Here is a 26,829-nt window from a genome sequence, read left to right as displayed (position 1 = left end):
GATAAGTTTTAAAGAAAAAAACTTGTATGTACTGCCATTGCCAGCAATAATATGTATCAAGTAATTTTAATTATTCGAGGCACAACACATGTATGCATTGTATTGGAAACTTTTTCTGTTTGTGTAAACCTAAATTATGTAATTAATGAATATCTATCGTGAAGTCATTCACCGAGTAGTTTTCTACGTTATTAGTTAAATTGTCGGAAATTATTGGAAAATATATTTTCTAATAATTCAAACGACTTCCTTCACACGTTTGAAACCAAATTTTTGCAGGAAGTAATAAAATATTCAATAAGTAATTCATAACTCAACATGTTTTATTTTACGTTGTCATTATATATTTAATGATTTAAGTGTACGTAATTATAATTAACGAAGTTGCACATAAACATAAACACTGTAATGCTCAGCTGAACAGTTTTTAGTTGCAATGTGAATATTAAAAGAGCGCAAGGTTTATCCAAAATTAGATTGGATTTGCCGCTTAATGTTAATAAGACTTCTTATCATATCACCCTGTAACAATAATTAAAAGACAGACGAGTAGTCATCCTTGATCTTTGAATAATTATATTGGCGTTTCGAGCAGTCGGTCTTGAAGATTACCTTAAACTAGTTTCGTTTAATAAAATCCATCGCAGAAGTGTCTAATTGTTCAAATGGCTTTTGTTAAATTTAAATAAAAGTGAAAGGTCTATTCTCAAGATCCTTGCACACTTACAACTTAAAAAAAACTTCTGGCCTGATAGGGGTCGGTCAGGGTAACAAATAATAATGCTTACAGAACAAATAATAAACAGGTTTAATTTTGTTTAAGTTAATCCATTTAGACAGAGTGAAGAAAAATTTGGAATCAAATGTTTTTTTTTATTTTTATTTTTTATACAAAAATGGAATTTAATTTAGATTACAGTAATATTATAACAAACATAGAAACTGCATTTTTACAACCATATAACAACACTATGTAGTAGTTTTGTCAGAATTTTTTTTTCTTATGAAGTGAATTTTTTTCTTGTCTTTCTTTTAAACTAAACGATTTTTTTTTGCTAACTAAACCCTAGTATTCTAAATCATAACAATACTTTTCGTTTTATTCTATTTTGTCTTTCGTTTCCCATTCTAAAAAAATGTTTATTTCAAAAAAAATTATTTTTCTACTTCTGCAACTAACAATTTCGTAATGCAGATTGATGGTTGCCTATTACTTTCTTATTTATCTGAGTCAGTAATGTTGAAATCTCGTTATTTAAAATACAAAGATGTAATAAAATTCCAATAACCCAAATATGTGTTCTTCTTTAGCCCAATACATCCATATGCACAACTTACATGAGCGGCTGTAAATTTCAAACGTGGGGATTTTCAGTAACGCTTTCACGCTTCTCGCATTACAAAACACTTTGTGAGGTTAAAAAATTTGACAACCATCAAACAAATGATGAAATAAAACAAAATTTTAAATTTCTCCAATTTATTAAATGAAGCCCGACTAAAATGGTACTTAGATCGCACCAGAACCAACACCTTCGGCTAACTCTAGCTAAATTTAAGGAAAAATCTAAGAAATACATCACAATTTCCGTAGCGGCGTTTATTTGTTACTGCAATACACTCTGGGGCTCATTCGTCTTCGACGACACCGAAGCAATAGTCAAAAACAAAGATGTGATGCCTTACATTCCACTAAACGAGATATTCCGAAACGACTTTTGGGGCAGCAATATCTCGCTTAACAGTAGTCACAAGTCCTATAGACCTCTCACTATTCTGTCTTATAGGTAGGTACCCCTGGACGAGTATTCAAACGAAGTTTAATGGAATTTCCAGACTGAACGTTTTATATTCCAATAATAAACTAGACGCATTCCAATTTCACGCAACCAATGTGATTCTTTACGGACTGTTATGTTTACTCACCATTCCCGTGTTTGAATTGTTTCTCCGCAAAAAGAAAACTCAAAAATCCGTTGACGACACTGCCTATTTATCAAGCTTGTTATTCACAGTCCACCCCATTCACACAGAGTGTGTCGCCGGACTCGTCGGCAGGGCCGATATTTTGTGCTCCATTTTATTCTTCATTGTGATATTATTGTATGATAAAGCAATTAGCAAAAAATCGTTTGTGTTACTTTGTATCGTTGTGGTGACCACAGCGGCTGCTGTCTTATGTAAAGAAACGGCGATAACTGTTTTGGTAATTTGCGCTTCCACTTAACCACACGATAGTAATTAATTGAGTTAATATTTTAGGGCGTTTGTGTTGTTTATGATCTTTTTTTGTTGAAAAAACAAAGGAAAGATTGGTGCGACATATTTAATATTTATTTTTTTATACGTACTGCGACTCTGGTTGTGACAGGATTAGTCATTTTGTTTTATAGGTTTAAAATTATGAACTTCGAAGGCCCTACTTTTACGAGCATCGATAACCCAGCTGCGTATGCCGACAAAGTTTTTATTAGAGTAAAAACCATTATGTGACCACCAACACTGAATAATCAATTAATTTGCAGATATTTTCCTACAACTATATTTATTTTTTGAATTTTTTGCTCTTGTTGTGGCCACAGTGGCTGTGTTTTGACTGGTCTATGGGGTGCATACCTTTGATTGAAAGAATCTCGGATAAAAGAATACTGATCGTCTTGATTTTCTGGATAATTACCCTCATATCTGTGCATCATTTGGCTAAAAAAGTCGTCGAAAACAGATTCTTGTAAGAAGACTTTTTTCAGGGAAAACACTAAAGTAGTCTTCCAGGGACGCTAAAACCATGGCACTTGGTTTAATAATTTTCCCATTTTTACCAGCTTCAAATTTATTCCTGAAAGTGGGGTTTGTGATAGCTGAACGTACTCTACTATTACCTAGCGCTGGGTTTTGTCTACTGGTTGTGATCGGTTTAAAAAAAATCCAGTCTTTTGCTCCTAGTCACAAAACGGTAATTTTTTATGTATTACAAAAAACATTTTTTTTGCTGGTTACATTTTAAGCCTTCTGAATACTAGATTATAAACACTATTTTAAAACACGTTTCCCATAGCAACGTGTTTTTACTATTTTAAAACACGCTTTCCACAGCAACGTGTTTTAAATTAAAATGTTCCAATAAAAAAAATTGAAAAACTCATGCGTAAACGTTTAAAGTTCTCGGGTATCTAAGTATGCAACTCGCATACGCTCGTTGCATAACGATAGCCCTCCAACTTAAAGCATGTGTTTTCGCACTCGTATTATTTGTGTTGCGCTTTGAATATGCCTTAAGCGTTTTCGAGGAAATTAGCTACAAAAAAGTAGCTACAATACAAACTTATGTTTTTTTTTTAATTAAGCCAATAACTTAATTGTTATTGGGCGATTTTGCTTAATTTTTGAAATATATTTTTTTTTAATTATTACATAAAAACAAAAAAATTTGGAAAAGTAGGACTCTCACCACTTTAAAGAAGATAGTAACAAAGTACTTAAAGAAATTTTAAGTATGTATTTTTTAGCTCAGTGCAATCAAAAAGATAAAAACATAAGGAAGTTTGTTGGAAGTTGAATAACTTAAACATTTTAAGAACCCTATTTTTTGTATTTATAATCACATTGTGTCAAAACTAAGCAGATACGACCAATACAACTTTATATCAAAATCATCAATATTAACAGCTACGTCTAAAAATGCAATAAGTGTTCCATTTTAAAAAATTATAAGTTGGTTGTGTAGCTAAAACATCCTGTATATTTGAAACTAATTTTAGCTGATGCAGAGAGTAGTATCTACGGCTTTTGTACAAAAAAAGATTCATTTTTTAAGGTTTAAAGCAAAATCAGTTGTTGCTATAAAAAATTAAGGAGTAAATAGAGAAAAAACACAAAAGATTCGTGATAAAAGACCGTTTATTTCTCTTCGTAACAGAATTGAAATGTTTGCTTGACTGGTTTCTGTACCTTGTAATAATAACTACAATACCATTTCCGATTCATTTCAGACTGTAGTTGTGTTATTTTACACAGTTTGTGTCATTTTTACCCTTCGCTCAATTCAACGAAACTTCGAATGGCTGCGAGAGGAAACACTGTTCACTTCAGCTCTCAATGTGTGTCCTCTCAATGCCAAAGTGCACTACAACATCGCCAAAATAGCCGGCGACCAAAACAACAAAACTTTGGCTTTATCCGAGTATAAAAAAGCCCTCGAGCTCAACCCGAACTACGAACAGGCGATGAACAACTTGGCCAACTTATTGCGTGAAGACCGGAAGTTTGGCGAAGCCGAAGCCTTGCTCCGCAAAGCACTTGATGTTAGGTTGTGCCAAATTTTTGGAAAAATTTTGAGTTAATAAAAGCAGTTGTAGGCCAAATTTCGCGGCCGCTTGGATGAATCTGGGGATAGTTTTGACGAATTTAAATCGGACCGAGGAGGCCGAGCATTGCTACAAAACCGCGATCAAGTTCAGGAATAAATACCCGGATTGTTATTACAACTTGGGCAATTTGGTAAGTCCGTGTTTTACGTTTTGTTCCCCTCTATTTTTTCCCAGTATTTGGACCAAAAGCGCAACGACGAGGCTCTGGACGCGTGGGAAATGGCCGTACTTTACCGCCCTTCGCACGTGGCGGCTTGGAGCAACACCTTGGTGCTCCTGGACAGTATGAGACAATACGACAAAGTGCTAGAGTTGGGAATTACCGCCCTTATCCACAACCCGAAATCCCCGGCCCTGCATTTCAGTCTTGCCAACACGCTGGGGAAAATCCAGCGGTTCGAAAAAGCCGAAAGTCATTTTCTGGAAGCGATCAATTTGAATCCAAACAACGCTCTCTACCACTCGAATTTAGGTACTTGAGACTAGTGGCTGGCAAACAGTATTATCGGTGGTATTTGCAGGGGTTTTATATCACAGATGGGGTAAAGTTGATAAGGCTCGTGAGATGTATAAAAAGGCACTTCAGATTGATCCCCATATGAAAACGACCGAACTGAATCTTCGCAAATTGGTGAATGCTCAAGATTGAGGCAGGCAATAAATACTTTTGTATCTGATTAACTTGTGTGGTACTGAACGAATAAAGGATTGAGAGTTTTTGGTGTTTTTTGTGCTTCCACGAATTCACTTGAATAAATAATAGCGACCTTCAAAGCTAATCAATATTAAAAGTTCATTAACTGAGTGAATGATGAACTCGATGTCTAACAAGCTCCAGTTTCGGAAGAAATACTGAGGGAAAATAACAAAACTATGACCTCGAAATTAAATAAATTATAATCCGTATAAATACTATTACCGATCAAAACTACCTCAACATTTTAAGCCAAAAAAAAACACCGATTAATGTTATCGTTTGGATGAAAAGGAAGAATCGGAAGACCAGTTTATGCACTAATTTGAAAAAAAAAACGATTGATTTTGGATCATTTCTCGCTTAAAAACAAGAGAATTCTTTAAGAAGTGACTGAAAATTCTTTAAAAAGTGGCTGAAAATTCTTTAAGAAGTGGCTGAACATTTCTTATTCTGTCCGACAATAACGATTTATGTTATAGTTTGGATAAAATCGGCTTATTTTGGGCAATTCTTTATTTAAGTTCAAGAAAACTTCCCTAGAACAGCTTGAAAACGCCCTTACTCTGGCTCAAAAGAACGGTTTATGAACCAGTTCAGGTAAAAACGATTCATTTTGGACTTAGAAACGAGAAAACTCTCATAGAACAAACTGAAAAACGCTTTATTTCTAGTTCAAGAAAACGGTTTATGCACTAGTTTGGAAGAAAATAGTTCATATCTTGGACAAATTCATACTTAAAAACGAAAAAACTCTCATAGAACAGAGTAAAAATGCTTTATTCTCGCTCAAAATAACGGTTTATGCACAAGTTTTGATAAAAAACTCATTTTTGACAATTTTTTACTAAAAAAATTCTGGCAGGAAACAACGATTTATGTTAGAGTTTGGATAAAAATGGCTCATTTCGGACGATTCCATGCTTAAAAACTATAAAACTTTCACAGAACAAAAATAAAAAAAAGTTTGGATATGGAAAACATAAGAAAAAAAATTATTTATGTAGGCACAAAGAACCCACTTTAATACTAAATTTAAATTTCAAATTCTTTCATTTGAATGATAAATTTTTAGGTAAAACTTTAACCTTTCGAAAAGAGAGAAAAGCGACAATCCAAAAACTTAAATAAACAACTCACTGATTTAATTTAATATAATTAAGACCTCTATTATCAGATGCATTGATAAGCAAACCCTAGCGGATAACGACAGCAGATGATGTTATAACAGCACTAAATTGAAAATTTTTACAGAAAGTGGTAAAACTTATTCACCTTTAGAATATTTTTTATCGATAAAACCATCGTTTTCCTTGTGTCCACATTACATTAAAAAATTAAGACAAACTCAATAATTTGAAACAGTAAACTACAGAACAACAAGAAGGCTATAAATAAGAAAATTTATTCGATTCGTTACTTGTTTGATTTAAATACAGCGTCGATAAAAAGTATGGTTACAGCCAAATTTTATAAAAACTAATCATCAAAACTCATTGAAATTTGGCGTATGCTTAAAAGTGTTTAAATTATAAGAAAAAAATAATTAAATATTTTTAAGAAGAGCATTATTTCTGAGTTCGGTGATGTAACACATGGATACCTTATTCAAACAAGAAACACTGAAATAATAAAATTTTGTTAGCTTTGGAAATGTTGTCTTTATCCAACGTTAATAATAAGTAAAAGTTAAAGAAATAAGTAAATAATGAGTAAAAGTTAATAATAATTGTCAAACTAAAAAAGAACACGCTTTAATACAAAAAATATTTAGCTGTATTCGTCTATTAGCGATCCCGTATAAAAAAATTCATGTACCTTGTAACACTAATAATAAAATTATGAAAGACCGTAAATCATCGAATTTAAGTGGAATATGAGTACATGACATTTCTGCCACCTTTTTCAAGCGTTTTAGCATTTTGCTCTCTTCAAGGCTATAGCCATATTTTCTAGTTAAAAAATAAATTCATCACCAGAAAGTTAGTTCAAAATTAACGTATAATAATTTGCGCCTTTTTCGCTTAGTTCAGTGTGCTCTTGAACTATAAACGTATTTATTTCGCAAAATTTGGTCAAAAACAATGAAAAATTTTAATTAATTCGAATGAACGAACATTTTTTGCTTGGGCTTAATTATTTTAAAAACGGTTCTGTCTAAAAATGAAGGCAGATAATCGAGGATTGGATTTGATCTGAGTGTTGAAGTAGATCAAAACCGAGAGTTAATAATAATAAAAATAATAAAAAAAATATGGGACTTTGAGAAAAACCAGCTTTTTATCGAATGAATTTATTGTGTTTCTATACAAATATAGTATTGACAATTTTGAGGTGATATTAATGACTAGGTGCACTGCCTCACGTACGATTTGAGCAGTATACAACAAGATTCCGTCCCCCGAACGCTGATTTCCCAGCGTCTTAATGAGAAAATAAATTAACGCGAAAACAACAATCACACTGACACTAATTACTTTTCAAATAAATAATAATATCACAAATATCGTTGCTAAATAAATAAGTCAGGCCTATCTCTTAACTAAAACGTGTAGCCCAATCGGCCAAGTTAGTCCTATTCTCTAATTTTGATTATTCAATTTTGCGTTCGCCTTAACTGGACCACAGTCCTCTGCAAGCGACAGATCAACGCTTCAGATCCAAATCGGTAATTGACTACGAGAGGTATATGATACCTAAGACGAGTATTCTAGGCCTCAATAACAACGGAGATTACGTGTTGAACACTTAACGAAACTAATTTGCGAAATAAAATACTTGTACTTCCCTCCTTGCTCAGTCCTGGGACCAATTGTTAAAAAAAACTGCCGGTCGTCACATGGTGGAGTTCTTCAGCTCTTGCTTGTGCTCGCTTGGTTGTTGTCGGGGTTTTCCGGCGTGTCTTTCGTCGTCAGGGCTTCTAACTGTGCCGGCAAGTCGGAGCTGGTCACTATTGCGTGCTCGCCCAGTATATTAGCCAGGGCGTTTCTCCGTCCTGTTCGTCCCGACTGCAAGAAGTCCTGCGGCCTGGCGTCCTCCGAACTGGGGGTTGGAGGCGTTGTCTCGTCCTTGGAAACCGGAGGATTAGTGTTCCGGGACGCCTCCATAACCGCCAGCATTTTCAGTACTAAAAATGCAACTAACTGTGCCAACTGTTCGTTCACACTTGGCGATAACAACATCCAAACGCACCGTTTGGATATTAATAGATAAATCACTTATTGCCACCGGATTTTACTACCAGACAGCCATTCAGTGCACACTGACTCGTGTTATGAAACAAGGGCCGGGCTTATGAGTAAAAAATGACGCAAAATAAGGAAATAATGGGGGCATTCCAATAATCGCGCTGTTAATAAATTAAACATGCAATAAGTGCTCAGACAGGTTATTGTCAACCCTGTTAGTGTCACACCACCTACTCATGGGGGCTGTTACTAGAAGCTTACATTACATATCATTAAAAGAGCACGTTTTGCATGCTTCCTACCTGACTGTCTCGTCAATTTCGGTTTTCTTTTACGGGCAACGAAACCGTTTGTTTTGGGGTTGATGCCCGGGAGGCGTTTCTGGGGCATTGTATTTTTTGGTTATAAGAAGTGAAAAAACACCTACCATCAAGAGGAGGGTGTGCACCACCCGGTTATTCTACAATTTTATTAAAACTACTCCACTCTCGGCTCCGGATTTGACCAAAACTGACAACTGATTTACATAAGTTTGACATTCACGCTCGCAACATGACGACAATAACAGTTCCAAGCGCATTCCAGTTGGTTACGTTCAAAAGCGTAATTTGTGCGTCATTGTTGGCTTGTACTCATTATTACGGCAATAACCTTGTCGAGGGAGTTGATTGTAGATATGCGGTGCCAAATAATGCGTTGACGTAGGTGATTCTACGCGATTTTTAATGGGGTCTTGGTGGGATGGGTTGGCAGCGTGATTCTCACCCGTATGGCACTACTGCCTAAGGATCAGGAGGAAATTCCGGGCTCCGGGCCCGGAGTTTCAGGATAATTACGCAGAGAGCGGTTTGAAGAAGCGGGAAATGAAACAATAGCCTTCAATGCGCGATAAAAAATTAATTTGAACGGTTTCACAGGAAACAAAACCTGCAAAGAGGTTTTTTAATCTCCACAAACACTAATAATCTCCGAGCATCATTTATTTATTGCTTCCACGTAATTAAATTAAATGATAGGTAACTACCTATTACGATAGAGCCCGGATCTTAGGAAATATCCCTATCCCGCAATTTTAAGGACTTTTCGAGAAACTTGAAATAAAATCTGTTTTGTTCATTATAAAAATCTTTGACACAATTTTTATTTCTCCTAAATTCCTAAATTGACTTATTCTATCCTAGATGTCTTTTAAACATCCTAATGTTGTCAATCCTAATTTATAAAAGAAAATTTCTCAAATTTTTATTAGTATTTAATTTAATAGTTTCTAGTTTTGTCCATATTTCAGCTTTTTACTTTTTTACTTTATTCATATTCCATTCCATACTCATTTTAAAAAAATTTCAGTTTTCTGTGGTTTCACTGTCTTATAATTTTAGTTTTCCAATTTCTTAATGTTCATACTTTGCAATACTATGTTTTTTTAATTTTTGAATCTTTCACTCACTTAGTTCTACAGAATTTTAATCTATCTGCTTTTTAATTTTTTGTATTACAAATTTCAGTTTTTAAGTTTTTTTGTCTCTTAGTGCATTGGTTTTTTATTTATAATGCAATTATAATGTTTCAAAGTATTAGAGTTTTTTTTTAGTTCTATACTTAGTTTTTTTTTAGTTCTATACTTAGTTTTTTCAGTCAGTCTCTCAACGTTAAAGTTGCTACTTAGAATGTCCAGTTTTTTAATTTTTAATTTATATACTTTTCATTTAGAAGTTAATACTATATCTCACTTCAGTTCATAATAGAATTTTGCAAGACCGCATTTGTATTTTTTTGAGAGAAATTAGAAGTTTCTTGTGATTTTTCTTTGCTAAAAATGTGCCAATAGGATTTAGATTAACACAGATTTTTTTCTTATACAGAAAGGCTCAATTTGTGCTTTATTTTTCACTCAAAAAAATTAAAATTCGCTATTACAATTCTTCTATATACTGAAATGGGATATAGTTACTTTAAGGTTGCACTATCTTTTAATTAATTAGTGATAAACTAAAACAAATTGTAGGTACAAAAAATTGTGGATATAAAAATCTACTAAAAATAAAAGTTTTAAATGAATAAAAATTAATAGTAACGCAGTCTGTCTGTACCTGATTTTAGTACTAGAATGTATTTCCATACAGTGATTTAATTTTAGGTTGAAATGAATTTTTAAAAAAACCAATTTTACAACAGCAAATTTGGAACAGTACAGTAACACCTCTCAATAACGGACACCGATGGGGAATTTTTAATAGTCCGTTGTGGAGAGGTGTCCACTAATGGGAGGTGAAAAATTTTAACATATGTTTTGTTACGTTCCTACAAAAATGTCCGTTGTGAAGAGGTGTCCGTTTTCCGGAAGTGTCCATTGAGGGAGGTTTCACAGTATTTAGATTCAAGGATTAATTAACTCCACTACAGGATTTTTCTGAACATTTTTTTTTGTTTTTTACATAATGTACTTCCTTCTGTATGCTTTTGTATTAGTATTGTAATAAAAATTATGTTACCAGATTTTAATACCTAATTTCTGTTTTCTACAACCTTTTTGACACCTAAGGCCCGTTATTTCAGTGTCGAGTTAAATATAAACTACAGGTTAAAGGCAAAAAAAACATAATATTTCCAACTTCGAAATAACCTGACACTTCAGTTAACTGTAATTCTCCCAGATTTTTTTCTCATAATTGAAATTATAGGTAATATCCGGCGGGAAGTAAACTCAAAATTGGCCCCAATTCAGTTTTGCTAATTTTCCATATAAATGCCTAAATCAGCAGGTTACCTTCTATTCGGAATTTTTACATAAAAGACAGTTTACCAAAAAATAGGTGTGTCCTCGAGAAAACAAAAAAATCGGCCCACCGCCCCCTAAATTGTTGTCACCTTATCACAAATTTAAAACATCCGATTGTTCCTTTATCAGAATAAGACCGAACTAAATAATAGTTATCATTATCAAACCCGGATTTGTTCTTACGTCAACGAAAAAATATCAATCCCAATACATAAAAAACTTTCAATTAGATACAATTGTGATGTAACTCGCCTTTAATTCTTCGGCAAACGCGTTAAAGATTGATAAAATTAATTAGGCATTAACAATTTTACAGTATGTTGCAAATAAATCCTTCGCCCGAATTTCAAAACAAAACATCGCATGATCCATCGCGAAGTCCAAAAAACATCGTCTTATGATTCCCCACTACTGTGTCTTATAAAAACCCTCAAATTCAAGAAGTTGTCATCTTGTCCTCACTCTGAGCCAATTTGTGTTTCCTAAACCAAGTTTTGGTGAATTTTATCAAAATGACCGGAATCGAATTCAAAACCAGCCCTTCCGGGACCGGAGTCATCGTCAAAGGGGTCAACGACCAGTACGCTGACGGAAAAATGGCCAAAGTGTACAAGGCCTTCATCGGAGACGAAAATGCAAGAACCGAAAATTACAAAAGATTTTTGATCGATTTGTTGAGGAAAAAAGGGTGCAAACGAATTTTGGATGTCGCTTGTGGAACTGGGTATGTGACCAAAAAATAAAAAAATTAATAAATACAGTTTTGTCTCTCTAGAATTGACTCTATCATGCTTTTGGAGGAAGGGTTCGATGTGGTGTCAACTGATGGTTCCGACAAGATGTTGAAATATGCTTACGAACAAAGGTGGGAGAGAAGAAGGGAGCCAGCTTTTGAAAATTGGAGTACTGACTTAAAAAAAATGTACGGTTCTTTTGTAATTTATTATTTTCAGTTATCAGAGAAGCCAATTGGTTGGAAGTTTATGACACGGTTGAGGACCTAGTTGGGGATGGTTTCGATGCTGTGATCTGTTTCGGTAGTTCATTTGCCCATCTTTTGGATTCTTACGGCGACCAACGCGAGCAAAAGTAGTCAGTTTAATTCATTTTTCGTTTACTTTAATTTCGTATTTGCAGACAAGCCATCAGCAATTTTGAAAAATGCCTAAAACGTGGCGGTTTGCTCTTGATTGACCACAGAAATTACGAAAAGCTTATCAAAGGCCAAGCTCCTAAGAAATGTGTCTTTTACGACGTAAGTGATTTTTTTAACATTAAAACTAAAAAAACAAACATTCCTTCAGGCTAACTACATTACAAACATTACAACTTCCGTCCTTTCGGTGATGGGAAAACCAGCTTTAATAATTCGTGATTACATCGTTGTGAGTGATGAAACAAGCGATAAAACCAATGGTGTTAAAAAATACAAATCTGAAACTCCAACCACAACGTAAGTAATGGTAAAGTTGTGGCAACAGTTGTTCATTTTTCCTGTTTGTTTTTCAGCGAATTGAGATTGATGTTCCATCCACACATGGTGAACGACTTTAGAAATATGTTGAAAGACATTTTTGGTGAAAAATCCTCGTTTCACACTTTGGGCGATTTTAAGAATTTGGGAGAAGTTGAGGATCCAACCTTCTACATCCACATTGTTGAAAAACAATAAGTACTGAACATTGACTTGTAAATAAAAAGAATTGTATAATAATTGTAAATAAAAATTTATAATTTATTACCTTGTTTTATTTTACTTGTCACCATTATCTGAGCAAAAACTGATAATTAACTCACACACATTAGTTTACACTACATTATTTATTTATCAAAACGAATGAACAAGTACGGAAGTTATCGAAATTAGAAAATCGCTTTGAAGTCTTAAGGAACACTTTGCAAACACTTCATAAGAATAAGTTAAAAAGCACTTGAAAAAGTTCACTGTTTTAATATTTAAAAAAATATATGAAATGAGTTTGAGGCAACGCTTGCATGAAATTGTTATTTTTTAAATTTCGGCGGTAATTTAAAATAGAGCATAAAATGAATAAATATTGCTATAAACTTGTAGTAACTGCAATCCAAATAAATCAAAAGGTTGCATGATAGTGTAAATAAACGTTTGTTTAAAGAAAAGTAATACTTCTGAATAAATTCAAAACAATATTTAGAAACGATAAACTCCGACATTGAAATTGTTTTGTCACACTTATTTTGTCTAAAAAATAAAGATTACTTGTTTTTAAATAAAAAGAATGATCTGTATTTATATTTTGAATTCTTCTTGATAAAAATCATGAGAATCATGAATGAACTCTATTTAAATAAATTAAAAAGAAGAATACCTTTAATTTGTCAGAAATAATATTAATAATGATTTAGAATATAATTTTAAAATTAAAACGACTAGTTTATTTCAAGACAAAATTCTTTTAACCCAGAATCAGTTGTCTAAGCTAGACTTGCCTGGCGCATCCACCAAAACAACACTCGCCTCTTAAAAACTTTAATTATTTTTTTATTTATTTAATTATTTTGATTCACTGTCACAATTCGATACTGCAAACGATAAACTTTGAGATAAAACTTTGTTAAACTTTGATTAAGCCAAAGAGTGGGGACCCGAACCTACCAACATAAAAGCAGACAATGCATATATTTTTTAAAAAGTTTGGAAACACCCAAAATGAAGCTCAAACACCTATCTATTTTATTTTTACCACTACTTTACTGTACAGTTTCTTGTGATCTAGTAGTGTCTAGTACCGAATCCCCCAAACCAGAAAACAACACAACTAGTCATAATGTACGTAAGTGATATTTTTACATAAATTATTCGGTATTTTCAAAACCAGGATTCCCAAATTATCCCTGAAATACACTCTATGCACGTTTATTCAAACATAAGCAATCGTTATGCAACAACGCTCGTTACAACTAGGGTAAGAAATTTAAATAAAACAGCGGCGGCAGCTACGTTTTCGGTTCTGTTGCCTGAAAATGCTTTCATGTCAGCGTTTGAGATGGAAATTGATGGAAAATTATACAAGGGTCATGTGGAAGAGAAGGAGAAAGCGACACAATTGTATCGAAAGGTGGGGTTTTATTTTATTTCTTCTTGAAATAATTTGTTAATTAGGCGGTGTCGAAAGGACAAAGTGCAGCTCGTGTCGAATTCAATGCAAGGGATTCGAAAGTTTTCACATTTTCGGCAAACTTAAAGCCTGAAAGCAATGCCACATTTAGGCTGATTTACGAAGAGTTACTCAGGCGCCAGTTTGGACAATATCAGCATGTTATTAATATCCATCCTGGCCAAATTGTGGATGACCTTTATGTCAAAGTATAGATATTATAAAAGCCGATTTCATTTCAAAGTTGTTGCTAATTGGATTAATTCTAGATTCATATCAACGAAAGCAGACCATTAAAATTCGTTAATACTCCCTTCCTGAGAACAGGAAATGAGATTGGTAATAATGACGACAAAGTTTATTTTTCGGGAAAAATGCAAGTTGAGTCAACTTTGGCTTTTATGGAATTCAAGCCTGAAAAAAGCCGGCAAAGCCAAATTGGCCAACTTTTGGGAAACGGTAACAAAACTGGAATCGCTGGACAACTCGTAGTCGAATACGATGTCGAAAGGGACTCTCACGGAGGAGAGGTACTGACCACTTTCTAAACTTTCCAGACTAAAATTTCGGCCAAGATTTTAGTACATAACGGATATTTTGTCCACTTTTTCTCCCCTTCGGGCCTCAAACCTTTGCCTAAACACGTGGTGTTTGTCCTAAACCACGGACTTACGATGCACGGACGAAAAATCGATCAGTTGATTGACGCAATGCAAAAGATTTTATCCGAATTAACCGAAAATGATGCTTTTGATATTGTGCGTTTTGGAGCCACGCCTTCAGTGTGGGATTCAACACGACATAAATTTATCCGACTTCCAGATTTACGTCATTATGGAAATCTTGAACCTTACGTAAAAGTACGCCCCTTAAATAAAATAATGCATGTAAGGGGTAAGTTTTATTTTAGAAACTATTTCTACCACGGACGTCTAAAGCTGTGAGACAAAACATTGAAGCGGCTAGAAGCACAATTTACGACAAGTCGGGCTTGGGGCTTTCTAACCCAGTCTATGCGTTGGAAGTTGGCTTATTCCTGGCCAAGAGAATTCAAGACAATTTGCCTAACAGATACCAACCCATGATTATATTTTTGACTGACTCTTACCCCACTGTTGGGATGACATCTCAAAACGAAATCATAAATACCGTAAAAAAATATCAAACGAAGATAAAAATATGATAAAGTAATTTTAGGTAACGAAAGTTAACAACAACCGAATTCCAATTTTCTCTCTGTCGTTTGGGGAAGATGTCGATAAAAATTTCATGAGGCAACTGGCGGCCAAAAATTTGGGCTTTTCGGGTCACATTTATGAAGCTCTGGACGCTTCAGTCCAAATACTAAATTTCTATCGTTCGATTTCATCACCTGTTTTGAGCCAAGTGAATTTTAAATACCTGGATGGTGTAAACAATGTAACAAAAACACACCACCCTTTAGTTTTCAAAGGGTCCGAACTGGTTGTGGCTGGGAAAATAAGTATTGTTACCACTTGTCTTAACTGTTGTTTTATTTTAATTGTTTAAGATGGTAGTTCTCAAATTTTAAGTCATGTCGAAGGCTGGTCTAAAACTGGGTTTGTTAAATTTAACGCCACAAGGACCGAAACTGTTAATTCTTTAGAAAGGGTTTGGGCGTATTTAACTATTAAACAAGGTTTAGAACAGAGGGGATTTGAAGACAATGTTTTAAGTCCAACCAAGCAAGCGGTTAATATTTCATTGAAATACTCGTTCCTTTCTCCTGTCACTGCCGAAATTGTTAATGAAACTGTTGTTGAAACCGAAGTGGCGACGGTAAAACAAGGTACATCTTTGTGTAAATTTCACCCAAACACTGATAACTGAAATTTTTAGGTTTTCAGCCAAACCAAGTTTCAGAAATTTCGGGTGTTGGTAAAAAAAATTACTCCACTGTTATGACTCGTTTAATTTCATGTTTCAGATTTGTTACGCTTGTTCGAAGGCCATAAAACGCCCAAAAGACGTAAGTTTCAAAATGTTTAAAACCATTCTGAACAATAGATAATATGTAAAAAATTTCAGAATGGACGCCGATAATCATTGTTGAAGAAATGCCTCAAACGCGTAAGTAAAATTAGAAACAGTGTTTCATCTCAGATAACGTAAAGTTTCAGGATGGCAACGCTTAATCCCCGCTCAAAATATTCCTGAAAGACGTAAGTACATTTTTTACTTTCTTTCGCAAAGTTATTTAATATTACTTTTTCCTTCAGAGTGGGGACCGATACCTCCATGGCTAGGAATCCCTGTTGAAGGTAAAAATTGTGTTTTTTCTTCAATTTATAAATAATTAAAATTTTAGAAAGGCGACCTCCTCATCAAGTTGAAGACTTCAATAAAGGTATTCGCAGTTTCAGTTTCACATTTTATGTGATTTTTTGATTTTTTTCAGCTCCCGAGCCCAGGTGGATTCAAGACATGATAGAACATAATAGACATCATATTTTTACTCCACTAGGTACAAAATTTGAGCTTTTTCGTTAAATTAAAAATCCCACCTTTTCAGGTTTACTTAAACTGAGTCGAAGTGCCGATGTAGTAATGCACCCCCAGTGTCCCAAAACACCAAGAGGAACTGCTGGAAAATGCGTAAATGTCTTTGATTGCCCTGAAATTTTCAACGAAATAAATGACTTCGACGTATATTTGCAATATTCTTGCCGTTTGGACAAGTAAAAGACATTGTGTGGTTGCGTTTGCATTTAAAAAAATTGTTTCAGGTATGCTGGCGTCTGCTGTCCGACCAAAGAGCCTTTATTTATATATTAAATGCTTTTTTGTTGAATTTTGTATAGACAGACAATTGACAAAATAAATCTTTACCCATATTTAGTTTTTTATTACACCAGTGTCTAAAAATTTAAGTGAAATTTTACAAACACCGTCAGGTGTGCCACATCTCTGCTTTCTAGTAACAATAAAACAAAACATTATTTCCGTCTTCCGGTCCTTTGTTATTTAAAAGCCGATCAGATTAAATAACCAGTATTCGATTTTGTAATTTAGTTGTATGTTACTGTATGTAAACATTAAATGAAACTAATAACACAATTCAAATAGATAAAGGATTTCTTCAAAGATAAAATTAGCAATAAATGAGGCAATTTAACAATTCTCCTTACTACATGACTACTGCAAACACATTACATGTTATGGGGTTTCCGTGAGCCGTAAACTATTCTTAGATAATGGAAATAATGATTTCAAAAAGTGTTTTCAATTATCTCCGACCTCAAGGACAAAGCGTTTAAAAGAGGAGAAATATTTCTGAGATACTCTTATCAAATACAAAATATTCTGAAAATGGAAATCAATTAAAAAAATTACAACTTCAATTAAACAGTAAACTTAGAGAATCAGAGAACTGCTTATAATAATAAATAATCATTAATACACGTAATAACAAATTAGTATTAAAAGTCAAAATCAAAATAACTCCTTAACAACGATAAACTCTGACACTAAAATTTTGTTGCTTTTCTGTATAATGTTGATCAAGACGCGTTAAGTGGGGAATTCCGACTTCATAATATAAAACAAGCTGTTGAAACAAATTATGTATCTCAAAGTTTGAAGAAGCTCACGAAATGAAGCACCGAAACGTATCAAATTTCTTGCTGCTGCTTCTGTGTGGTGCAGTTTTTTCAGACGATAGTTTAGTGGTGTCCACCACCACCAAACCTGAAAAAGAAGTCACCGCAGAAACAGAAACCAAAAATGTGAGTGCAATTATAAACGTGGTTATTGGAAATTTGTGATATTTTCCATAGGACACCGAAATCAATCCAAAAATATACTCCATGCACATTGATTCAAACGTAACGAATCGCTTTGCCACAACACTAGTGACTAGCAAAGTGCGAAATTTAAAGAAAACAGCGGCGGAAACCACCTTCTCGGTTGTCTTGCCCGAAAATGCCTTCATCTCGGCGTTTGAAATGGAAATCGAGGGAAAAATATACAAAGCGCATGTTAAAGAAAAACAGGAGGCTAAACAAATCTATCAAGAGGTAGGTCACTTATTTGTTCTTATTTTTGATGTAACATTTCCTTATCTTAAAGGCCGTGTCAAGAGGACAAAGTGCGGCTCATGTCGAACTAAATGCCCGAGATTCGAAAACATTTACAGTTTCGGTGAATATCGAACCAGAAAGCAAGACAACATTTAGATTGACTTATGAGGAGCTGCTTAAGCGCCAGCTTGGGCAATATGAGCTCGTTATTAACATACATCCTGGCCAACTTGTTGACGATCTGGACGTCAGAGTAATCAACAAAATATATTTTTTCTGGGTTATTTGAACCAATTGTAGGTTCATATCAACGAAAGCAGGCCCTTGACATTCGTCAAAACGCCCTCTTTGAGGACAGGAAACGAGATTAGTAAAAACGCCGACAAGTTGGACCCTTCGGCCAAAATAGAAATCATGAATTCGACTTCCGCTCTCGTTGAATTTAGCCCCGACAAAGGCAAGCAGAAAGAGTTTGGTCAACTTTTAGGGAGTGAGAAGGAGAGTGGACTAGCTGGGCAGTTTATCGTCCAATATGACGTTGAACGAGATCCTCAAGGCGGAGAGGTAGATGGGAGAAAATCAATTTTCTTTTTCCACGCAATGGTTTCCAGGTTTTGGTCCGCGACGGCTACTTCGTCCACTTCTTCTCTCCAAGTGAGCTGAAGCCGTTGCCCAAACACATCGTGTTCGTCCTGGACCACAGTGGCAGCATGAGCGGCAGGAAAATCGACCAGTTGATCGAAGCAATGCAGAACATTTTAACAGACTTGAAAGAGACCGATTTGTTCAACATTGTTCGCTTCGGGGACTTGGCAATGGTCTGGGATGTGTCCCAAAACCAGTTCACCCAGCTTCCAAATTTTAACGAATATGGCAACCTTGAACCACACTTGAGAGTAACGGAGTAAATAAGCAAAAGCAAGTTAATGTGTGGCCATTTTAGGAGATAAATTTGCCACGGGCCGTCAACGGCACGGAAGAAAATATTGAAGCGGCAAAAAAAATCATCGAGGATAAGTCCAGACTAGGGATGACTAACATGATGTACGGCCTGGAAGTTGGCTTATTCCTGATCAAACGAACACAAGAAGAAACGCCTGACAAGTACCAACCCATGATTGTGTTCTTGACCGACGGTCATCCCAACGCTGGGATGTCGGGGAGAGACGAGATCACAAACACCGTGACGAGTCTTAACAGTGGGAAAAAAAAGGCGTCGATTTTCTCACTTTCGTTTGGGGACTTTGCCGATAAACGCTTCTTGAGAAAAATATCTTCGAAGAATTCGGGCTTTTCGAGACATATTTACGAATCTTCAGACGCCTCACTGCAATTGCAAGACTTCTACCGCGCGATTTCTGCACCCCTGCTAAGCAATGTTAATTTCAAATACGTTGATGATGTCAAAGACGTTACCGTAACTCATTATCCGATTCTTTTCAACGGCTCGGAACTGGTTGTAGCAGGAAGGATAAGTGAGTCATTGTAACTTAAGAACTGGACTGAGAAATAATTATTTCAGATGATAACCCCCATGTGTTAAATCATGTGGAGGCTTGGTGTCCCATAGGACCCATTAAATTTAACGCCACCATCAACACTGAAGCTGTTAGTTCCTTGGAACGCCTCTGGGCCTATTTAACTGTTAAGCAAATGTTGAAGCAGAAGGAAACGGCGGAAAATGCGGCTAATTTAACTAAAAAAGCACTTGATTTGTCCCTAAAATACTCGTTTGTTACTCCGATCACGTCTTTGGTAGTTGTTAAACCTAATCAGACTGAAGCTGTCGATAGTGAGGCGGCTAAGTCCAGTCCAGGTATGCAAATTATAGCAACAGATGTGGACAGGAATATAACTATATTTTCAGGACGGTACGATGGGGCTCGTTCGGCCGTTGCACGTAAGTTTCAGTATTTTGATAACAGATTTAAAAAATGGTGCACAAGTGTCTCAAGTTAGGCGCTATAATACTAAAATTTAATTTAACTTTCAGCTTCATTTTCGGCGCCTGTTCCTGCATATTATCCAGGAATGAGTAGTGGAAGTAAGTATCAAAGGCGTTTCCAACTCTCATTAAAACTAATTGTTGTATTACATAAATTACCAAACTATTTGCGAAAACATCTGCAATTATACAGTCGTGAAGTATCAGATTAATCTTTTACCACTAATAAGTTTCAGGACGATCATTCATTAGTTCAGATTACTCAGGAAGAGCAGCTTTGTATTTCCGTAAGTCCTGCACAAAATTAGTTAAACACAAAACGATATTTTCGACTTTTAGCCCCACCAGATCGCTTTTTCCCACCGCCACCAGGTAATTATTATGCCAGATCTTTCAAAGTGTGTTAACTTTGATAATTATTTTTTTAAAACAATGAAAAAATCATAGTTGTTTATACATTAAGTGTACTTCTAAATCCAACGTAAGTGCTACTTTGAAAGAATATTCCAAATTTTAAGTGACCCATAATAGTAACGTTTTACAGTATTTAAATTATATGAGTTATTTTCTTGGGTAGTTAACTTCAGGACCACTCGAAGACCTTACTTTCTGAAACCATCGTCCACGAGCCTTCCACCCCCTCAAAATGGTGTTAAACTAACGTAGCAATAAATATAAAGCACACTTAAACACTATTTTTCAGCAATCGTACCTCAGTGGCTCGAAATTATGAGAACAAATAATGGAAACATAACTACGCTGCAAGGTATAAACTTTGTTAATTACGATTAAAAAATTATTTTTTGTAATTTTAGGTATCTACAAATTGGGTCAGAGCGGGGCTGTTACAACACGTCCCCAATGTCCCAAAACACCAACAGGAACTGTCGGAGAATGCGTCATTATTTTTGACTGTCCTGAAATATTTAAGGACTTGCCGGATCTCAACACATATCTGCAATACTTTTGTCCTTTAAATGAGTAAGGACTAAGACTTTCAGGGATTGTATGAATGCTGTAAATTCAATTTTAGGTTTGCTGGAGTTTGCTGTCCGCCAAAAATACCAGCGCCATTGCCGTAACACCTGAATTTTACTATACATGTGTACCTTTTAACAAACATACCAAAAATAAATTTTATACTCTACTAAAAGTTTTTTACTTTAGAAATTAAATTAGTTAAATTTAAAAACATAAATCAGAGCGAGTAATTACCAATTAAAAGTGTTTGATAATGATAATATTGGTTGAGAAACCAATTGTTATAAAAGAAAGTTAATCCAAAAATATATATAATAAAAATCTTCTCAAACGTAAATAATCGTTTCGCTACAAAACCAGCAATAAGTAAAGTAAAAAAATTTTAAGACGTTTCGGTGGAAACCACCTTTTTGATGATTTTATCCGAGAACGCGTTCATCTCAGCTTTTGGAATAAAAATTGATAGAAAAACATACAAAGCTGTAGCCACAGTCCTTAACCCATTTTTAAAGGGAGGATTTTAAACGAACAAAATTTATTACTGTCTTAGAAAAAACAAATTATGTCTACTATCCATTTCTAAGATAAATATTTCCTTTCAGGTGAAGTATAAAGATTTATTTTTAGCTTGGGCCAAAACACTCGCAGGACCTTCAGCACTTTCAGGAATCAATAACATAGATAAATGATGTTTACCTGTATTATAAATTATTATTGTAATATAGTCAAAATAAAAATTATTGTATTTTCACAACTTCCTGAATTATTTTAAAGTTGAAGGACGGTCATGGACTAGAGCCGGAAGTGTGCAAAGACACGGACAAACTGCTTTAGTAGATAACAAAATTTCCATATCGGCATTTAAATGTTTACAAAGCTGAGTCTCTGAATTTTATTTTTTAAGTATCAGGTCCAGCAAATACCTAAAAGTCTACCCGAAAGTGAGCATTTTTGAGACCATCGTCTCATAGTATTTTTTAAAAAATTTCAAAATAATTTATTTTCAAAATAAAAAATATTACCTCAGTTGCTCAAAAATATGAAAATAAATAACGGCAATATAGCAAACGGTCCTGTGTCCTAAAACACCCAAAAAAAAATCGGAGAATGTGTTACTATCTTTGATTATCCAGAAATATATAAGGACTTAACAGATTACGAACACACTTCTTCAATACATTTGTCCTTTAAATGACTAAGGATAAAGATTTGCATAGATAATTGTATACAGATAAATTAAATTTTAGGTTTGCCGGAGTCTGGTGTCCTCCAAAGAACGCTTCAGCACCTACTTAATGAATTATGATGCATTCTATGTAAAACAGTTACAGAACTTACAAGAGGAAGAATATAATTATAAAAAATTCTGATTCTTGTTGACCTTTTCCGTTATAAAAAATAAATGTTAACAATTTTTAAACTACTTTGCAGATAAACTCATTCACTGATTCCTAATAATTCATTTCCTATTTCCTTTATCGGAATAGGTATTTCATAATTAGCATTGTGGACAAATAAATCACCGGTGATTAAATTTTCACGTACCTACATCAACCTTAATCGGAATTTTTTTTCATGATGCAGTCGGAAATTGCAATTTTACTATTAAAAATTGTAATACAACTGTTACCACATCAAAAACCTTATATTATAATACTGCCGTGTCAGGAAACCTACTTTCTCCGGTTGAGCGGATTAAAAAATTTCCTGGTCTACACTTAAAGGTTCCGAGCATCAAATATTTACAACAAAATATTTACTTCATTGTTGCATAATTAGTTGACATTAACAACAAGCAAACAAAAAATGTATACAATAGTGCTACCCTGTGGTCACTTGGTAGCATAATCATCGTTTGCAATTGTTTTAATATTTCTGACCTCGGGTTATGTTAAGACCAGATACGGGAGAGTAATTGTCAAACACTACACAGCTTCCTCTCCTAGGTTCGTAACCGATTGGTGATTGCTGGCATTTACTTCACCGATTGTATCTGTGTCGAGTCCACCTCGAAGTTGTGTGGCATACCATAACGGTGCTCGCGAATTTCAAGTGCATTCGGTTTTTGTGCTACACCAACAGCAACCTTCAATGAATTTCAATTCACTTTGTGTGTAATATTTGGGGAAAAGTAAGTTTTTTTTGAAAGAATAAATGATAAAATTTTAAATATTTCAACAAGTGTTTCTTGAATTAATTATATCAATTTTGTAATCACTTAAATTCTTACGTTTTTATTTTTAAACGGTTTCAGTCGAAAAATAACTATTTAGGTCTTTTACCTTCATACTTCAAAAATTTTGCAAGTCTAGGTTCTTTTTATTAAAAGTGAACTAAGAAAAATATCATTACAGAAACAAGCTATGAACCAATTTACATGTTTACATTGTAATTGTTTTTAATAATCTTCATTGAGGCAAACTCACACAGTTAATATAATGACCCAAAAATTTTTAAATTGTAAAATTATTATTATTTATCGTAGACGAAGCAACACAATGATCTCGTATATCCGGTATGATCTGTCCATGTTTACATTAATTACTATTTAAAGTAATGATAATTCATAGGTCACAGATAACATTTTTTTTCATAAAATTCAAGCAATATGTTTGTAAAATCCCGAAACCAGTCATTTTTAAATGCACTGTAATACATTCTCAAAATAAAACGCTCATTTTCATTATTATAGATAAAAATAACGAGGTAGACACATAGTAAATGTTTTTTTAAAGCAGCACGTGTAACCCAATAATACATTTAAAAATTGTTAAAAAATAAACAACACAATTAACATAGTTTAAGGAAATAATTCAGTCACACACTTACCTTGTAAAAAATATAAAAACTGTTCCAATTCAATCATCTGTTATTCTATAAATAATTTTTTAAATTAAATACATGATACAAAAAACCGTCTGTGATTTCTAAATAATATATGCTTCACATAAACAGTTTTTCTTAAATGGACGTTTTACACGTGCATAATTTTTATCTAGGTTTTACGATACAAAATAATTACAATAACAATAATATTTATATCCCGCAAAATCACGTTCGAGCATTACCGTTGACTATTACATTATTATTAATAAGTAGGTATTTACGAGGGTCGATAGTATTGCATATTTTATCCCAATTATGGTACTCCATTGAGAAATTAACTACGTACAACAAAAAAATTCATTTTTGTTGTAGAATTTTTAATTTTACAAACACTTATAAAAATATCTTTAAATAAAGAAGGAGTTTTTTCTCAAAATCGCTTAGCTAGCACGAACTATTTATTTCGAATGGTTTCAGAGCACACATCAGTTAAGAATTTTTACCTATTACTAGGTATTTGGATACCACTAACAAACATCATGACTAATTTTTAATAACAAGTTGATAAATAAATTATAGTTGATTGTTATCAGAGGTCAGACGAATAATTAGTGCATAATTACGATTACCCAACTCAAACTATACCAATATCCAATAACTATACCAACAGTGAGATTTTAATAATTGTGCCGAAATTTTAATAGATGGCAAAATAACAATTTTTATCGTCTCTCCAGATTTCTGCAGTAGTGCATAGTACGTAATAAAAATAAAATTATATAACGTAACATTGATAAAAATCCATATTTTTAATAAACAAGGCCGTAAAGCGAAAAGCATTTATAGTATTTATTTTTACCTATTTTGTTCATACTTTACATGTGTAGAACAAGGTGACTTTGGATCATGATTGTGGTTTTACCTGTCTGATATATTTTATTATATAACTGAAACAATCTTATTTCAGCAATGTCAGAAAAAGACGCCACAAACTCGGACATAATCCAAAAATCAATTGGGGTTTTTGGACGATGGCACGTGGCAGTTTGTTTCATTATTTTTCTCGTCAAATTCCCAGTGGCTTGGCACCAACTCAGCATCGTATTTCTAGCACCTCCGATGAAATTCTCTTGCATAGATAACGACACAGACAAATGCTCCAGTAACTGTAGCGAACACATTTTTGACAGGTAGTTACGTCTTTCTTAATTTAAAAATAATAATAATAAATGCAGAACAATCTTTGCGGAGACAATCATCACTCAATGGGACCTAGTCTGTGGCAGAACGCATTTAGCAAGTCTGGCCCAAACTGTGACGATGTTTGGGATTCTGTCCGGGAACATGCTTTTCGGATATCTTTCTGATAGGTTTGGACGGAGAGGCCCATTGACTGGGGCGGTGATCTTGCAGGTTGTTTCTGGGACTTGCACTGCGTTTGCTCCCTATTTCCCGCTCTTCCTGTTTATGCGATTTTTGGCCGCTTTGTCCACGGGCGGCACAATGGTCATTAGTTTTGTGCTAGTAATGGAACTAGTAGGTAGGTACCAACAAACTTGTAAAAATTTGCCTGCCAATAACACAATTTCAGGGCTAGAGTGGCGAACAACGTTGGGCATCCTCTACCAAATTCCCTTCAATCTCGGCCATTTGTTATTGCCCCTCTTTGCTTATTTTCTCCGCGACTGGAGATACTTCCAAATTACGATATCACTACCTGCCGTTATTTTAATTTCCTACTACTGGATCCTCCCAGAGTCGCCTCGGTGGTTGCTAACAGTCGGCAAAAAGGACAAAGCGATCAAGCTTTTGGAAAAAGCCGCTCATTATAACAAACTCCCAACGGAACACATCAAAGAGGACGTTTACAACTACATGCAAAAAAACGAAATCAATGAAGAGAAACAAGCCGGCAACATTCTAGACTTAGTAAAAACACCAATAATGCGAATGTACACATTTTGCGTCGGCTTCAACTGGTTCGTATGCGGGCTATGTTTCTTCGGAAGTGCCCAGTACATCGGACAGTTGGGCGGAAACATTTTCATCAACGTTGCCCTATCTGCTGTTATCCAAATCCCGAGCACCTTATTCTCAATCTGGGCTGTGAAAGCGTGGGGGCGTAAACGCACCTTAATCTCCAGCAACATTTTAGCAGGAATTTCCTGTCTTTTGATCGCCATAGTCCCAGGGAAACTGGCTTGGGTTCGCACAACGTTGAGTTGTGTGGACATGTTCGCGTTAGCTGTGTCTTTCCCAACAGTTTACATTTATTCAGGGGAACTTTTCCCGACTGTTGTACGAAATATAGGCGTGGGGACTTCGTCAATGTGTGCTAGGTTTGGCTCAATGGCTGCTCCGTTCATTGCAGGACTTGTTATAGTCCAGGCGTGGTTACCCCCGGTTATTTTTGGGGTTGTTCCGCTCATTGGGGCACTGCTTTGTATCAAACTACCAGAGACACTTAACTGCACACTGCCGGATACGGTCGAGGAAGCGGAGCAGTTTGTTAAAAAAGCGCTAGCTAATAACGACACAGAAATGCGATAAGTTATGAAGTACAAAATTTCATTGTTGAAATTAATTTTTAATACTTTAAGTTAGCGAATTTGGAGTCTTTCAATAATGTGTATTTTTTTAATAAATAGCGTTAATTGTGGTTTTGGCCATAATTTAATCCTCCCGGCGCATCCACCAAAATTTGACAAAAATAAATTGACTACTGTAAGCTGACATTCGTTTTTCTCTTATCAAGTATTTACACAAATTACCTCTTTGGTTGAAGTACAACTATAATATAATTAATATAAATCCAAGTTGTATCCATCTTCACACAAAAATACGACTTATAAAGTCATCAATCTCCACTATT

At 34.6% G+C, this 26,829-nt stretch overlaps 6 protein-coding genes across 12 annotated transcripts in view; 5 read left to right on the top strand and 1 right to left on the bottom strand.

Moving 5' to 3' along the window:
• Positions 1-1,317: 1,317 nt before the first annotated feature.
• Positions 1,318-5,084, top strand: Tmtc4 (Transmembrane O-mannosyltransferase targeting cadherins 4). 2 transcript variants are annotated; one of them, XM_015980037.2, is made up of 10 exons: positions 1,318-1,506; positions 1,561-1,787; positions 1,837-2,206; positions 2,263-2,475; positions 2,526-2,728; positions 2,773-2,953; positions 3,990-4,306; positions 4,350-4,497; positions 4,542-4,839; positions 4,889-5,084. In XM_015980037.2, the coding sequence occupies exons 1-10, from the start codon at positions 1,504-1,506 to the stop codon at positions 5,014-5,016; spliced, it is 2,088 nt and encodes a 695-aa protein (XP_015835523.1). In that variant the 5' UTR covers positions 1,318-1,503; the 3' UTR covers positions 5,017-5,084. The 2 variants fall into 2 exon arrangements, with proteins under 2 accessions (XP_015835523.1, XP_008193321.1); XM_008195099.3 differs by having other exon boundaries at positions 1,324-1,506; positions 4,356-4,497.
• A 2,254-nt stretch (positions 5,085-7,338) lies between these two features.
• Positions 7,339-8,980, bottom strand: LOC103313002 (cAMP-dependent protein kinase inhibitor beta). Its single transcript, XM_008195098.2, has 2 exons — positions 8,552-8,980; positions 7,339-8,188 (listed from the first exon to the last, which is right to left on the bottom strand). The coding sequence occupies exons 1-2, from the start codon at positions 8,637-8,639 to the stop codon at positions 7,914-7,916; spliced, it is 363 nt and encodes a 120-aa protein (XP_008193320.1). The 5' UTR covers positions 8,640-8,980; the 3' UTR covers positions 7,339-7,913.
• Positions 8,981-11,464: 2,484 nt separating this feature from the next.
• LOC662371 (glycine N-methyltransferase) lies at positions 11,465-12,766 on the top strand. Its single transcript, XM_968471.5, has 6 exons — positions 11,465-11,752; positions 11,804-11,931; positions 11,982-12,117; positions 12,166-12,283; positions 12,333-12,481; positions 12,538-12,766. The coding sequence occupies exons 1-6, from the start codon at positions 11,541-11,543 to the stop codon at positions 12,698-12,700; spliced, it is 906 nt and encodes a 301-aa protein (XP_973564.1). The 5' UTR covers positions 11,465-11,540; the 3' UTR covers positions 12,701-12,766.
• Positions 12,767-13,671: 905 nt separating this feature from the next.
• Positions 13,672-17,020, top strand: LOC662404 (inter-alpha-trypsin inhibitor heavy chain H4). Of its 3 annotated transcripts, none has more exons than XM_064357075.1 (17): positions 13,672-13,837; positions 13,887-14,126; positions 14,171-14,374; positions 14,435-14,695; positions 14,741-15,025; positions 15,076-15,315; positions 15,363-15,648; positions 15,697-15,975; positions 16,026-16,064; positions 16,114-16,155; positions 16,215-16,256; positions 16,301-16,348; positions 16,406-16,447; positions 16,495-16,533; positions 16,585-16,650; positions 16,699-16,864; positions 16,913-17,020. In XM_064357075.1, exons 1-17 carry the CDS (start codon positions 13,718-13,720, stop codon positions 16,959-16,961), a joined length of 2,448 nt encoding a protein of 815 aa, XP_064213145.1. In that variant the 5' UTR covers positions 13,672-13,717; the 3' UTR covers positions 16,962-17,020. The 3 variants fall into 3 exon arrangements, with proteins under 3 accessions (XP_064213145.1, XP_064213146.1, XP_008193324.1); XM_008195102.3 differs by having other exon boundaries at positions 13,673-13,837; positions 16,307-16,348; XM_064357076.1 differs by lacking the exons at positions 13,887-14,126; positions 14,171-14,374.
• A 693-nt stretch (positions 17,021-17,713) lies between these two features.
• LOC662442 (inter-alpha-trypsin inhibitor heavy chain H4) overlaps positions 17,714-26,829 on the top strand; it is a 47,983-nt gene continuing 38,867 nt past the window's right edge. Inside the window, exons 1-15 of one of the 3 annotated variants that reach the window (XM_064357074.1) lie at positions 17,714-17,911; positions 17,963-18,202; positions 18,255-18,458; positions 18,506-18,769; positions 18,817-19,101; positions 19,149-19,680; positions 19,728-20,021; positions 20,073-20,105; positions 20,199-20,249; positions 20,381-20,437; positions 20,490-20,522; positions 20,728-20,799; positions 20,854-20,916; positions 20,966-21,131; positions 21,184-21,263. In XM_064357074.1, the coding sequence (XP_064213144.1) occupies positions 17,780-17,911; positions 17,963-18,202; positions 18,255-18,458; positions 18,506-18,769; positions 18,817-19,101; positions 19,149-19,680; positions 19,728-20,021; positions 20,073-20,105; positions 20,199-20,249; positions 20,381-20,437; positions 20,490-20,522; positions 20,728-20,799; positions 20,854-20,916; positions 20,966-21,131; positions 21,184-21,232 (2,475 nt within the window). In that variant the 5' untranslated portion in view covers positions 17,714-17,779 and the 3' untranslated portion in view covers positions 21,233-21,263. Of the gene's footprint in view, positions 17,912-17,962; positions 18,203-18,254; positions 18,459-18,505; positions 18,770-18,816; positions 19,102-19,148; positions 19,681-19,727; positions 20,022-20,072; positions 20,106-20,198; positions 20,250-20,380; positions 20,438-20,489; positions 20,523-20,727; positions 20,800-20,853; positions 20,917-20,965; positions 21,132-21,183; positions 21,304-26,829 lie in introns of those variants that run through there. The other 2 variants (XM_008195104.3, XM_968536.5) reach the window with 2 other exon arrangements.
• Positions 23,045-26,690, top strand: LOC662474 (organic cation transporter protein). Of its 2 annotated transcripts, none has more exons than XM_968566.4 (4): positions 23,045-23,262; positions 24,925-25,147; positions 25,193-25,497; positions 25,549-26,690. In XM_968566.4, the coding sequence occupies exons 2-4, from the start codon at positions 24,927-24,929 to the stop codon at positions 26,505-26,507; spliced, it is 1,485 nt and encodes a 494-aa protein (XP_973659.1). In that variant the 5' UTR covers positions 23,045-23,262; positions 24,925-24,926; the 3' UTR covers positions 26,508-26,690. The 2 variants fall into 2 exon arrangements, with proteins under 2 accessions (XP_973659.1, XP_015835505.1); XM_015980019.2 differs by lacking the exon at positions 23,045-23,262 and adding an exon at positions 24,587-24,713.

This window comes from Tribolium castaneum, chromosome 5 (genome assembly GCF_031307605.1).
Source record: "Tribolium castaneum strain GA2 chromosome 5, icTriCast1.1, whole genome shotgun sequence".
NCBI lineage: Eukaryota > Metazoa > Arthropoda > Insecta > Coleoptera > Tenebrionidae > Tribolium > Tribolium castaneum.
This window is presented reverse-complemented; position numbering and strand designations above follow the sequence as displayed.

Coding starts and splice junctions, on each gene's coding strand:
- Tmtc4 (XM_015980037.2), top strand. Junction 1,788..1,836: donor CTCACTATTCTGTCTTATAG/GTAGGTACCCCT, acceptor TGGAATTTCCAG/ACTGAACGTTTTATATTCCA. Junction 2,954..3,989: donor TTGCTCCTAGTCACAAAACG/GTAATTTTTTAT, acceptor GATTCATTTCAG/ACTGTAGTTGTGTTATTTTA.
- LOC103313002 (XM_008195098.2), bottom strand. CDS start 8,639: ATGCCCCAGAAACGCCTCCCGGGCATCAACCCCAAAACAAACGGTTTC. Junction 8,189..8,551: donor GAAATTGACGAGACAGTCAG/GTAGGAAGCATG, acceptor TTGCATTTTTAG/TACTGAAAATGCTGGCGGTT.
- LOC662371 (XM_968471.5), top strand. CDS start 11,541: ATGACCGGAATCGAATTCAAAACCAGCCCTTCCGGGACCGGAGTCATC. Junction 12,284..12,332: donor AGAAATGTGTCTTTTACGAC/GTAAGTGATTTT, acceptor ACATTCCTTCAG/GCTAACTACATTACAAACAT. Junction 12,482..12,537: donor TCTGAAACTCCAACCACAAC/GTAAGTAATGGT, acceptor TTTGTTTTTCAG/CGAATTGAGATTGATGTTCC.
- LOC662404 (XM_064357075.1), top strand. CDS start 13,718: ATGAAGCTCAAACACCTATCTATTTTATTTTTACCACTACTTTACTGT. Junction 16,257..16,300: donor TGAAGAAATGCCTCAAACGC/GTAAGTAAAATT, acceptor GATAACGTAAAG/TTTCAGGATGGCAACGCTTA. Junction 16,349..16,405: donor TCAAAATATTCCTGAAAGAC/GTAAGTACATTT, acceptor TTTTTCCTTCAG/AGTGGGGACCGATACCTCCA.
- LOC662474 (XM_968566.4), top strand. CDS start 24,927: ATGTCAGAAAAAGACGCCACAAACTCGGACATAATCCAAAAATCAATT. Junction 25,148..25,192: donor AGCGAACACATTTTTGACAG/GTAGTTACGTCT, acceptor TAATAAATGCAG/AACAATCTTTGCGGAGACAA. Junction 25,498..25,548: donor GCTAGTAATGGAACTAGTAG/GTAGGTACCAAC, acceptor ACACAATTTCAG/GGCTAGAGTGGCGAACAACG.